General features: G+C 45.2%; 1 protein-coding gene across 3 annotated transcripts in view; it reads left to right on the top strand.

Annotated features, from left to right (window-relative positions):
- The window catches only part of FAM227B (family with sequence similarity 227 member B), a 412,829-nt gene that overhangs the window by 283,582 nt on the left and 116,505 nt on the right, over positions 1-12,742 (top strand). For all 3 annotated transcript variants that reach the window (XM_069222512.1, XM_069222513.1, XM_069222514.1), the window contains exon 4: positions 10,604-10,671. In XM_069222512.1, coding sequence (XP_069078613.1) covers positions 10,604-10,671 — 68 coding nt within the window. The remainder of the gene's footprint in view (positions 1-10,603; positions 10,672-12,742) is intronic.

Genomic DNA, 12,742 nt, shown 5'->3' with positions numbered 1-12,742 from the left:
CCTATTTTTCCATGCATCTCCTCCTCTGCAGTCTCCGTGCGTGTTCTTTTTGACGCAAACCAGTTACTTTGTGTAAACAAGAAAAAGCTGTTGATTTCTAAGATTTAAGAGACTTTTTATTCTTACAAAAGTGATATCTCAAAGTTGTGCTTATTGGATCTTTATCGTTTTGACCTTAATTTGACCAGATAAATATCATATATTTTTCTAAAACATGTTTGGTGTATTTTTGTGGTGTTTTCACTGTTACTGTATGATTTATTGCCCAAATAGTTTACACATTGCCTAAGTTAAGCCTGACTGCTCAGTGCCAAGCTACTAGAGGGTGGGCACAGGATAGTTTGGCTTATGTGTGACTTATTCTGACTAGGATGGTGGTCCCTATTTGGACAAGGGTGTATACCTCTGCCAACTAGAGACCCCATTTCTAACAATGAGGCAGATGCAACATCCTATGATCTCATGAAGGCTGCGCCTGATTGAGTGATTTGAGTTGACTCCTGAGGAGTACAGAATCTACTTCAGAGACTCACAAAACCCCAAGTCAGCTCTGTGTTGATTTTGTGGACTTTTCAGTGAAAATGTTTTTTTCCATGAAAAGACTAGGTGGTCAGGTGGAAGATTATGATGGGCCTTATAATTTGATTATAAAGGAATATGTATTAAGTAACTGTAATTCTGAGAAGTTGTGTCAGTGACTAGTGGGCATGGGGCCAGTCTCTCCCCTAGCGCTGGGGAGTAAGGCTAATCATTTGGTTAGAACTAGGGTGTCCAAGGCAAGATATGGAGAGGTTGACCACAAGAAAAATAAAGGAGGAGTCCTAGGTAGGCCCCCAAAATATTTTCAGGAGGGTGGGTCTCAAGACACCTCACAAAACATAAGTGGGTACAAGGGTAGGAAGTGGGATGCCGCTAAGGCATGGTGCTTTCACTATAGGCAGACAGGACATCAAACAAAGGACACTGTCCTAAAAACAATCCATCTAGTAAACCCCCATGAGTCTCCAGGTAGCCATAGGGGATGGTTCCTCAAATTAGGAGGTAATTAAAGCCTTTATCTGGAAAGTGGGGCCAACAGGTGAGGTGGAGATTCCAGAGTAGAGTAAACACTTGCACCACCTATTGGTGAATGGAGTCACAGTCACTGCCCTGAGAGATATTGTGCCAGCCACACTGTTGTACATAATGGCTGGTAATCTCAAACATGTATATCCCATGTGAGACTGCCAGGGTAAGTGTTATCCCAGGGGAGGTCACTGTCAGGCCTGTCACCTTAGTGTCCCTTAGAAATAGCTTGGTCCTTTAACCAGAGAAAGCTGGTAGTCAGTACAGACCTCCCCATTGATTGTCTTTGGTAATGACCTCCCAGAAATGATCAGAGCCCAAAAGAGTTGGGCAGGTAGGCCCCTGAAGAAAAAGAACAGTAAGAAGTGTAGGAAAGCAAGGGCAACCTTTAGCTTCAGTTTCAGCCAAGGAGATTCTGCTCCAAAGTTTGAACTGGTGAAGCCCTGTTTGACCCACAAGACGTCCTGACTAGTCAGGTACCTGTTAAGCTTGAGTTGGTGGCTCCTCAGCTAACAGAAAAGATAATTGAAGAAGGATGTTTGCTACAGGATGCAGCGCCCCCACTCTAAAACAGCAGGCAGGCACCCTGCACACAAAGATGCATGTAGCTTTGCCCCCTCACCTGTCAGTGCAGAGCTAAAGATGTGGTTCTGGGTACTAACAGCTGTCAGTGATCTCTACTGGGCCTTAGCTTTTATGGCTGCACTAACCTTGGCATGGTGGCCCAACCCTATGTAAAATAGCAAGCTAGGCCCCATGACCCTGTTGGTCATGGTGGGGTTGCTCCATTTGTGGGTAACCTCTTTGAGTAAGTTAGGGGTTGCCCTGGCTAGGGATAGGGTTAGCAGAGGTGGGCACGTTTCATCCCAATAAGAGGGAAAAAGCAAATGAAGAGCATTCCTAAGTGGGTTCTAATACTGTTGAAGTAGGTCAGGAAATGACCTAGACCATAAGATGTGAAGCAGAGTAGGCCCTGCAACCATGCAGCTTGCTCCCTTACTCTTCCTCGCCTGACAGACTAGGACGACTCTACCAGGTTTGGCTGAGTTTCCTGGCCTGTTGGCTGGGCAGGAGGGTAGTGCCTGTGTAGGGAGTTAGGTTCTGCCTGCAATACTCCCCTCACCACTTTTTGCTTGGTTTCAGATGCAACTTCCACTAAAGGGCACGGGGTGCCTGCTAAACAACCCCCCAGTAAGTCCCTAGTAAATGGTACCCCTGGTACCCAGGGCTTGGGCACTGAAGAGGGCCCCCTAGAGCTGCATCACAAATTGTGCCACTCTGAGGGACCCAGAACCAACCTTATGCAGACTGCCATTACAGGCTGTGTGACAGGGTGCTTCCAAAACATGACATGACACACAGCCTGTGTGCCATGTCCCCTAGACACTGCATGCAGTATATGTAAGTCACCCCTCTAGCAGGTCTTGCAGCCCTAATGCAGGGTGCATTATATTACATTACATTACATGAGGGTGTACCAGCATGACCAGATATGCCCCTGCTATGTCTTTGTTGATTCTCAGACATAGTAAGTGTACAGGGAAGCCATTTTAAATACATGTGCTGGACACTGGTCATTACGAGTTCTGCAGCTACATGATGGCTTCTCTGAATTCTGGGATCTTTGGTGTCAAACACCTCAGAATAATGAACCCACACTGATTCCAGTGATGGATGTATTAATAAATGCACACAGAGGGCACCTTAGAAGTGTCCCCTGAAAACCTACCAGCAACTAGTGTGTTGACTGACTGGTCTTGAACAGTTCAGCCACCACAGGACCCCGACGGTGAGAGCCAGTGCTCCCAAGGCCCAGAGACAAAAGCCTGCACTGGGCAGAGGTGTAACCTCCCCTCCCAGACAGGATGGACATTCCAGGGAATGGAGTCTCAAAGACCTTGCTGCCTTTGTAATGCGACCCGGGTCTCTCCAGATGGTGGAGATGACCAGCACCTTGTCCTGACCCCACTTTTGGCAGCAGCACAGGTGGAAAAATTAGTTAAATTAGGAGTGCCCACTTTGTGCCAGTCCCACCCCTAGGGACACTACATTTCAAATTCCTGCATCTTGTTTGGAAGGAATTATGCCACTAGAGTTAGGGTTTTTTATTCTCTAACACTATTTCCAACATGCATTGGCTACCTAATTTACTCCTTGGAGCATTTTCTATTTTGATAGATTTCAACCGAGTTTAAGGATCCTGTTTTGACTTCTTTCATGGTCAATCATATAGTTTCCCTAATACTTTAACATTTTGCTAATCTCCTGATTATTTTTGTGTGCTTGGCTACCCATAATAGGGACATTTCATGTTTCTTGTCACTTTTACAATATTTGTTTCGTAATTAGACTTTGTTTCTCAGCTAGCCATTTAATTAAAGGCTCCATTATTTTGTCTGTTTTCTACCCTACAATGTATTTCCTTCTGGATAACTTATGGTACTTCCATTAGTATCAATATGCTAAATGTCGATCATATAATTCTTTTTTCTTGTAGATTATCTAATGTAAATAGCGTTGATACAACTGTACAAAAACATTTTGCAAAATGAATCTTGTCGACATAACTGTATGTTGTATTTATTTGTTTTGTCACAACCTTAATTTATGATTTCTTTCTCTTCTATTCATCTGCGAACAAACTTACGAGCACCAATCTCAAACCGCTTCACCTTTACCTCTGTCTTGGCATCAGTATTATTTCTATGGCTGTAAGATCACCTAATGCTGTACGTTCTTTCTCTTTCTAGTCACAATAACCTTCTTTTAGGTGTCTGTTGAAATTTTTTTTTATTCCTTTTTCATTCACTTCTAATATACCCCTGTTAGCTTGCAATGGCTATATTCTTGTTTCTCCATTAGTTTTCAACTTTTTAATTTCTTTCATCTCTGGATCACCAATCACCTGAATATAGTTTTTTCTGGAATGTAATTTTATGTCTTGCATGGGCACAATTATTTTCACAGACTTTGGGTTTTTTCACACTTCGGGGTGTTTTTTCTTTCTTAACCATCTTTTACAATCTAAACATGAATTACTTCTCTAGCTGCATGTTGTGTTTCCTTTTCAGCCTTGAGAAAGCCCTGGCGTACGTGCCTGTGGGGCGAAACACGTGTTGGCTGAGTTTCTGCTTTCTTGTGGGACCCATCTTGGTTGCATTTCAACTAGGAGTTACCTGTTTTCCAAAATAATTTATTTTTTATTTTTGAGCAATTGAGGCTCTCTCCGCAGTTTCTTCTATGAACTTCAAGGACTGCATGATAACCAGATATTATCTCATTCAATCAGTGGGCCCTTACCTTCTTCTCACTAGAGTTAGGGTTATGCCCACTTTTCAGCAGAAGTGGTCATAAGAGTGTAGTCACCCTAAGGGTGAGTAGCCCATTGGCTACCACCTGGCTCTCCCTGTAATGCCCCTAAATTCAGTATTTAGGTAGCACCTCTGAACCACAGAACTCAGATTCCTGACGACCTAAGAAGAACCAAACACTACAGTCGTATCAGCAGAGAAAACTGACTTGGCCCCAGCCCTACTAACCTGTCTGCAGCCCTCAACGATCCTGCACCAGAAGACGACCCGTCCTGCAGCCCAGTGACCTCCAGAGCTTTGGATACAACTGCCTGCCTTTAACAAACATAAAGATCTCCGGAGAACAGCAGACCTGTTCAAGAAGAAACCAACTTTGATAGAAAAAGAACTCTGCCCTGAGGAACCTCAGAACTGCCTCAGACCCACCTCTGCACCTGACTCTGCATCTGCAGTCTGCACCTGATGCCCTGGGCCCAAGTGGCCCACTGTGGTTCCCAAGCGATTCTGAGCCCTAGTCCATCGGGGGTTGACCCCTGCCAGACTCTGCCTCAAAGCCTGCAGCCTCAATCTAAAGACTCCCCCTTACCCCAATAACCCAGTAAGCTATCAAAGGACACCCCTGCCTCCAGAGCTCCTGGACCTTGGGAAGCTGGGCCCACAGTGTCCCTAAGTCCTTCAACATCTGAATTTACATGGGTAGCTGTGGGTGTTCTTCATTCAGCCTCCTAGCCGGAGCCTTCAGCCTTTTTCCAAAACCGACCTCCTCCATTGTCTTGCATTGGGTGCCCAATGCTGTGTTGGCACTCTGCACCCAGCCGCCCCTGTGCCACTGAGGGTACAAGTTTGGTGCTGCCTTAGCCCCCACCCTGTTGCTTGCCTCAGCCCCAGGAGATCACCTCCTGACACCGCTTCACTCACCTTTGAGCAGCGCATCTTTGGTCACCTCCCAGTCTCCATTGGTTAACCTTGGGAGCCGGATGCTGTGTTGGCACTCTGCACCTGGCCCGCCCTTGTGCCGCTGAGGGTGTAAGTTTAGTGCTGCCTTGTGATCCCCCTTGTACTTGCCTCAAGCTCATGAGATCGACCCCTGACACTGCTTTACTCACCTGTGAGCAGCACATCTTCGTTCACCATCAGTCTCTATTGGTTCCTGATTGCTCTACATCTTGTCCACTCTGCCCATCATTTTCCCCGATAGAGTCTGCTGAGGTTTGCACACATTGCTAACTGACCTCATCTGGGCATCCTGTGGGCACCGTGTGGTGTCGACCAAACTACAACATCTGACAGCAGACGGCACCCCAGCGGTGCCAGACTTTGAAGGGTATTATCTGGCAGCAAAGCTCCAGTGGCTTACTCAGTGTCTCTCTTCCCACTTGGGCCTGGACAGGGTCATTGATGGAACAATCCCCCGTCGCTCCACACTGCTATAGATAGCGCTGAACCCGGGGGTGAGAGGGGTGTACTTTGATGCTACATATAGTCCGGCATTGCTGGCACTGCGCCCTCCAGCCCACTCACACCAGCAGACCTTACTCACCAGATCTCCCACTATAATGCTTGGAGCGACTAACTCCAGGAAAAGCGCTGAGGAATCTAACAGAGTGGACCCTACATGGAGCTACCCGGGTGGGAAGTCTCAATGGGTATAGGGAACTACTTTCATTTTAGGACTTTTCCACAACATTTGAGATTCCAAAAGGTCGCTTTCTCCTGCACCGTGCAGTGGTAGCCACGCTGCGAACCTATTGGCGAGCTGGCACAGCTGAACAGCTATCTCACAGAAGTTGTAGGCATTGTGCACTTCAAACAGCCATGCAAAGGTAGTAAACTGCCTGTATCAAGCCAAGCCATATGGTCCAGGGTCATTGTGCTGTTTCAGGAACTGAAAGAGATATGCGAAGATCATCTCCAGCTACCGATCACGGAGGCGCAGTGGACTACGATCCTTGCCACAGTCTACAGAGTGCCTAGGAACACCCGATTTAAGCTATTCAACTATTATTTTCTGCATAGAGTATATCTCACTCCTGCTAAAATCGTTCAACTTTTCAGCGCGGCATCCACTGCCTGCCCCCGAAGTCAGCAGCAGGGGGGCTGAAATACAGCACATGGTATGGGCATGCCCTGATCTGGCTGAGTATTGGGAGGGGGTAGTCAAATGTATCAACGAGATCACTTGCAGATCTATCTGCAACCACCATTGGCATGCTTGTTCAGAGTATACCCACACCTGAACAGCTGCAAGATTACAACCAGATTTGTAGGCCTTGCCCTGGGGTTGGCGAAAAGGGAGATCACTATGTACTGGAAAAATTCCAGGGTGCCCCGCTTAATTGAGTGAAGGGAAGAACACCTCCAAGGGGTGGAATACAAAAGTTCAGTTTTGTTCCAGGAAGCATGGAGGGGGCAGTGGTTGGTCGACAAGGACAAAGCATGGGACACTTGGTAGATTGCCTGAATGGACCTAACCTAGATACCCCTGGAAGTTCCCCATCCACAATAGGAGACCCTGAAGCAGGGTAGGACTACCCATTTTCCCTCACCGTTCCCCATAGGAGACATAGTGATGCTATGGGGGCTAAGATTGTGGCTAAGGGTGGGTCTGGGAGAACGAATATGCTGAGTACCGAAGGTCAGGATGGGGGCATGGAGAGGGCACAGTGGATGGGGGAGCTCTTGGTTTAGAATGGGGAGCAATAATCCTTCATAACGCGCCTAGTGATGATGCCATTTTATTATGTTCATTGTTACTCTGTGATTACCCCTGCAAAATGTGAGCACAATACCATATTGTTGTATTACACAGACCAGAATGGATTGTTTGTTTTGTTGAAAAACTCAAAGTTTGTTTTAAAAAAAGAACATCAGCAACAGTCCTCCTTCTCTCCAGAAAAACTATACCATTTTATTTCATTCTAAGGCAACACATGTGGCCTGTAGGGGAATGGTATCCTTTCACTTGTATAACTAGCTGTTCATTGTTCCCTTCAAAGTGTTGAGCAAGGCACACCCTTCCAGGGCATGCACTCTCGCATTATTTGTTTCTTCTCTCCCCTTGAAGGATCATGCTTTCACTCTGTCACAATGTATTTTCTTTTCTTGCCAACACTTCGAAGAGGTGTGTGAGCCACTGGAGGCTCAAGCCAAATACCTAGCTCTGACTCAGTTGAGGTCTTCTTGGATTCTCAAGACCAGAACAAGCTGAGCTTTCATTTGGCTTCTGCCTGCCAGCCACACTCTAAGCTCATACTCCAAGAATTAAAGGCAAACATTAACCTTCGATGTAAAACAGGAGAAAGAATGAGTGTCACGCAGAGAAGGAGATACCTGGGATATTGCCATGGCCTTCCCCGAACACCACTGAGCCAAAAGCGTGACTTTTCTGTTTTCAGGGATTAGGACTAGGAACAGCCATGCTGGCGGACTCTGTCCCTTTAAACATCAGCCTACCGCAAGTTGAGGGATGTGACCAGAGACATGAAAAACGGAGGGCAAGCCACGTCAGTGGTGCGGACCAGAAAAGCCCAAGAAGATGACGTGGTATGCTACGGGATGCATTGATTACCCACGCCAGCTGAGGGAATTAAAGCCTGCCTAGAGTCGCAACGGAGGACACCAGTCTAGGAGAAAGAAGCCGCCCTAAGCCATCTGCTCGAAGGAGAAACCCACCGGTGTGGCATTCTTGCCAGCCACGCTCCGGGAGGAGTCTGGCTCTCCTGGTGCATCCCAGGGTGCAGGCTTGGGAAAGGGGAAGCAAACACCAGGCTGAACCGCCATAAGAGTGGGAAGTATTGTGGCCGCATGTCTAAATTATTTGTTTAATTATATATTTTGTTTTTCACTGTTTTACCTCCAGCTAAGCTGTGCATGGGTGATTGGGTGGCCATCAACAGACTTGCACGACAAAGTGAGACTGTTAATCAGGTTCTCCCTACACCAACTGAGAATCTGTTTGGGACGCCTAAAGGTAGGGGTCAGAACAATTGCACCGGGGTAATCAGTTGAGCATGTTTGCCACCCTGACAATGTCCTGGTGAATCAGTGTAGGATAACTGAGGCCTCTCATTGTGGCAACAGAGGGAACAAAATACTTACCTGCCATTTCCCTTTTTTCCGAGGGTTCCACCGGGAACAACTCCAGGTGTCTTACCTAGAGGGAGAAGGAAAAGAAGAAGAGCCACCATCCCCAGTCTGTCCGTCACCTGTACCAACCATATTACTTACTTTACTGAGTATACAAAAAAATCTTTATAAGTTGCACCACAAAGGTTCCAGAATTCTCCTTGACATATAGGACAGGGTAATACCCAAAAGGTTACAATGAAATAACCATTTAGTGCTGGAACTGAAACGAAAAACCTGGGACCAATATTGGCTTCCCTGCTTGAACAAATTGTGTTATATTAGGCAAATAGTTTATTTCCCTTGCCTCTTTTTCTTTACTATTGCATAAAAGAGCATCTTGAGATATGTACGTACAGGATGTATGCTATACAAACATCTCTTGTGTTTGATTTAATAGACTATAATGCTCCATTTATAATAAGATAATAGGCCATATTTCGGGTGCAGATGATAACTGGCTTAATAAGTTTACTAATGGCATTGTTGTCAGGGCAGAAAACATGAATGTTTCTATGTTCATATTTAAAAACTATCAATTACTAAATGCTTTTCACTGCAGTGAAATATCCTAAGGAACTAAGGTGAAACACTCCCGTATGTTAAAGAAATACACTTTTTGTAATTTTGAAGAGATTTTCTCATATTTTTTAATGGTATTTGTTGTTACACGCCAAACATGTTCAGAACTTGCCTCATACACAGGCTCCTAGTTTCAAGCCAGACCCTTGGCTCTGCTCACTCTGTTAATTTGTTAACCCTCGTTCCTTTAATACTTCACTGCCCATATGTCAACAGCCGTGGGTCTCCTTCACACACTTTCCTCTATAAGCCTTATTCCAAATGGCACAAATGTGAGCACCTTTCTGTGCTCTACAGAGAGGCCAATGATTGCATGAGGATGTTTTCTGAGCACCAGTATGACCCAGTGAGAGGCACGAGGAGAGACTCGCACTTCTTTCAGGTGCAATTTTGAGACGCAATTTTGGAGCGTTCTGTCTTGCCCCATTTTAAACCCTCTTTCACACCCTGTGCTCACCCAAACACTTGGAGGCAACTCAGTATGCATGATGCGCTGTACAAGATTAATAATCTGCATGAAAAAGTACGTTACTGAAACACATCCGGGAAAATAAAATACTCCTAGGAAACAAGATTGGCTATACAGTACAACATTATTTAAAAAAAAGTGAAATGTAACGGGGCTACATTGCTGACCTGTATTACTTTTAGCGCTCTTGTACAAATCTTTGAGAAAAAAATATTTTACTTGCAACATTAAGGGCACTTGTTTTCACCGGACCAAACGCACTTAAATCCCTTTCCTCGTGATAAAGGGCTTAGATGCCCTAAGGGCTTCCTTTCCTCATCGCCTCCTCACTTTATCATAGTGCAATTACTGGCATCTCTAAATGATGCATAGTCACAATCGACTGCAAGGAGTCAAAAGGCCCACATGCTATGCTCGGCCAGGTCGGCCCATTGTCATTCTGTGCTTAAGAATGGGAGGGCCAGGCTGAGAGAAATACACAACTTTTAAAGCCAGCTTTGGTTTGTGTGATGTGTTCCTGACAGGCGGACTTACAGTTAGGCACTGAATGAAAAAAGTACCGGCCCACAGCTGGGCCTCGACACAAGGCTCATCGCCCAGTGTCGAATTCCAGGTCCCCCATAAGTTAATTATTTAAACAAACACCACAGTTGCTGTCCAACAGAGATGAAATAGAGGGCAAACGCATGTGGAAAATCCACTTGTTTCTGCTCTAAAATTCCCCCGATTTTGCTCCACACTTTTTTAAAACCTCACGTGGAGCCTGAGCGCCAGGGTGCACATGGATAAAGTGTTTTATCCATCATGGACGTTTTCAAGGCTAAACTGTATTCCCAATGAATACGTATAACATCATATTAAATACACTTAGCCATATGGTCATGGAAAAGCAGACATTCCTTTATCAATATTAACAACTTTGTTGCTAGTTCTATTAAGTGTGCCTAATGTTGCTGCTAAGATTAAATCCACATTGGTGAGTGTTTATTTTGATTTTTTTTTATAGTAGAAAGCACTCTAACCGTTGAATGTTTTTCAATTTTGTTTTAAGCTTTAATTAGTGATATTGAAAATTCGCATGAAACTTCAGCAGAAATCGGCATGGTGACGAAAAGAAAGGTACAGTGCTTTGTCCAAGTTAAAACGTATGACTTTTTTTCTCCTGAAATATTTGCAGCCAATAGGTTTATATGCTATGAAATCAAAATTAGCTACATCAGTTTATTTTGCCATATATATATATATATATATGAGTCACTTTATTAATAAATCTTAAAGCATCCGTTTATTGGGCAAAACAAAGCTCCTCAAAGACTTGTCTATCTCATTGAATACTTGTTTTTGGAACATTTATTATGGTTCATATTTACTCTCATAACCTGCTCTCCAGAGATTTTCACTATGTGTAAAAGCCCCATAAATGTACTCTGATGTAAAATAGGACCAGTTATGAGATCCTTAAATTACAGACATTGGAATGACTGTGTGTATATATTTTCATGAAGCCTTTCATTTGCTTCTCTTGCTATCCGGATTACTTTTCACAGCAGAATGCATATTCTCCTCAGCTATCATTGTGTCCTCATTGACCTCTCCAGAAGTCAGAGATTAACCATTCTTCACTTTTTATATGATATGCAAATTTATCTACACATTTATATCCGGGGTATAAAGTTTCCTCTTTATGTTCCACTAAGCAGGTTTGTTAATTGTTTAACATTAATCGACTCAAGCTCAAGTTAGCCAAAAACAGATGTTGCTTTGTTGGACCATTCTCATTTATTGGCCACTGCATTCCATGCCTCTCTCCAACTCCTCTTAAACTACTTTTGCCAGTACAGTAGAAGAAAATGTGAGTCTTTTATGGGCCCCAGACATTAGTCTTACGTACTAGATAGTGTGTGTAGCTCAGGGGGCCGTTAAAATGCTCTACCAGCTCTGAAATGCTGGTTATTGGTTCTCAAATTTCTCTGGTTCTTTAATTAGCTCCAATATGGACTATGGCAGTGCGCTCTGGGCAGCAAAGACCTGACAACATCTCAGCATCAGTGGTTGCAGGCAGAAGAAAATGCTACGTAACACCTCACCTATGGTCTCAAATAATGGAACAACCTCTCAGAAATTCAATGATCTCTATATTCTAAAGAATAGCTTGGAGGACACTCTTCGTTCCAGAGTTCAAGTGTTAACATAATCTTGCTGTAGTTCCCTTGGTTAAGAAGTAGGGAGCAGATGTACAATTATACCGGTCACAAAAAGCAGTCACAATCTGCAACCAGTTTTTTTGCACTAGCATTGAAATTTGTGAGCCAACTTATGTACTAATAGGTCTTTGGAAAATTCCGAAACTGAGTGAGTCACAGTCTGATCTTTGGAATAGGAGTACTATTGAACTGGTGTGACGGGTATGGCTGGACCTGCCGGCCAAGTGGAGGAGGAGAGGCAGGCCAGAAGACACTAAAGGGAGAGTGAACATGGGACAGCAGCACCCACCTTGATGCAGCCAACATTCCTGATAGCGACGAGAGGATTCAAGGTGAGCGGTGGGACGTGCTCGTGCCAGCTGAGGGTGCGCGGTTGGCCTTGTGGGGGGTTTGTTTGGCGCAGCAGCTCAGGTGTGTCCCCTTCACCGGGCTGAGGAGTTGGCTTGGTTGGAGGGGCCGGGGTGGTGTGTGGCTGGCTCTGTCCGGGTTTGATGGTGGTCCCCTACTGCCAGACGGCTCCCTTTGTTCTTCGCTGCTGCAGAGCGATATCCTGAGACCACCTGCTACTGCCTTCGCCTATAGGATGGTGCGCTACAAACAACTGTGGATTAGCCCGTTGCCTGCTGGATGGGGGAAGGCTCTGAGATTGTGGGGGGGGAGTCCATCATGCAATGGGTGAGGGACTGAGAGCCCGCACAGCAGCAATAATAGTGGCCATATGAGATACCAAATTGAGACTGGAGGGCAAGCTCAATGCGTTGGGCGTGGGTCTTAATCTTCTGAGGGCAGACCACCGCAGATTGACAGACAGGGTGAGAGAAACCGAGAAAATAGTGCAGCAGATGCACCCCATGATTAAGGACCACTACAGACAATTGCAAACATTGCGGCACAAAGTGTGGCGGCTCCGACTCAGGGTCAAAACCACAGAGGGCCAATCCCGCTGCAATAATGTTCGAATAGTGGGCCTCCATGAATGCAACGAG

The sequence above is a fragment of the Pleurodeles waltl genome, chromosome 3_1 (genome assembly GCF_031143425.1).
Source record: "Pleurodeles waltl isolate 20211129_DDA chromosome 3_1, aPleWal1.hap1.20221129, whole genome shotgun sequence".
Taxonomy (NCBI): domain Eukaryota; kingdom Metazoa; phylum Chordata; class Amphibia; order Caudata; family Salamandridae; genus Pleurodeles; species Pleurodeles waltl.
The sequence above is the reverse complement of the archived record's forward strand: the minus strand, read 5'-3'. Positions and strand labels throughout refer to the sequence as shown.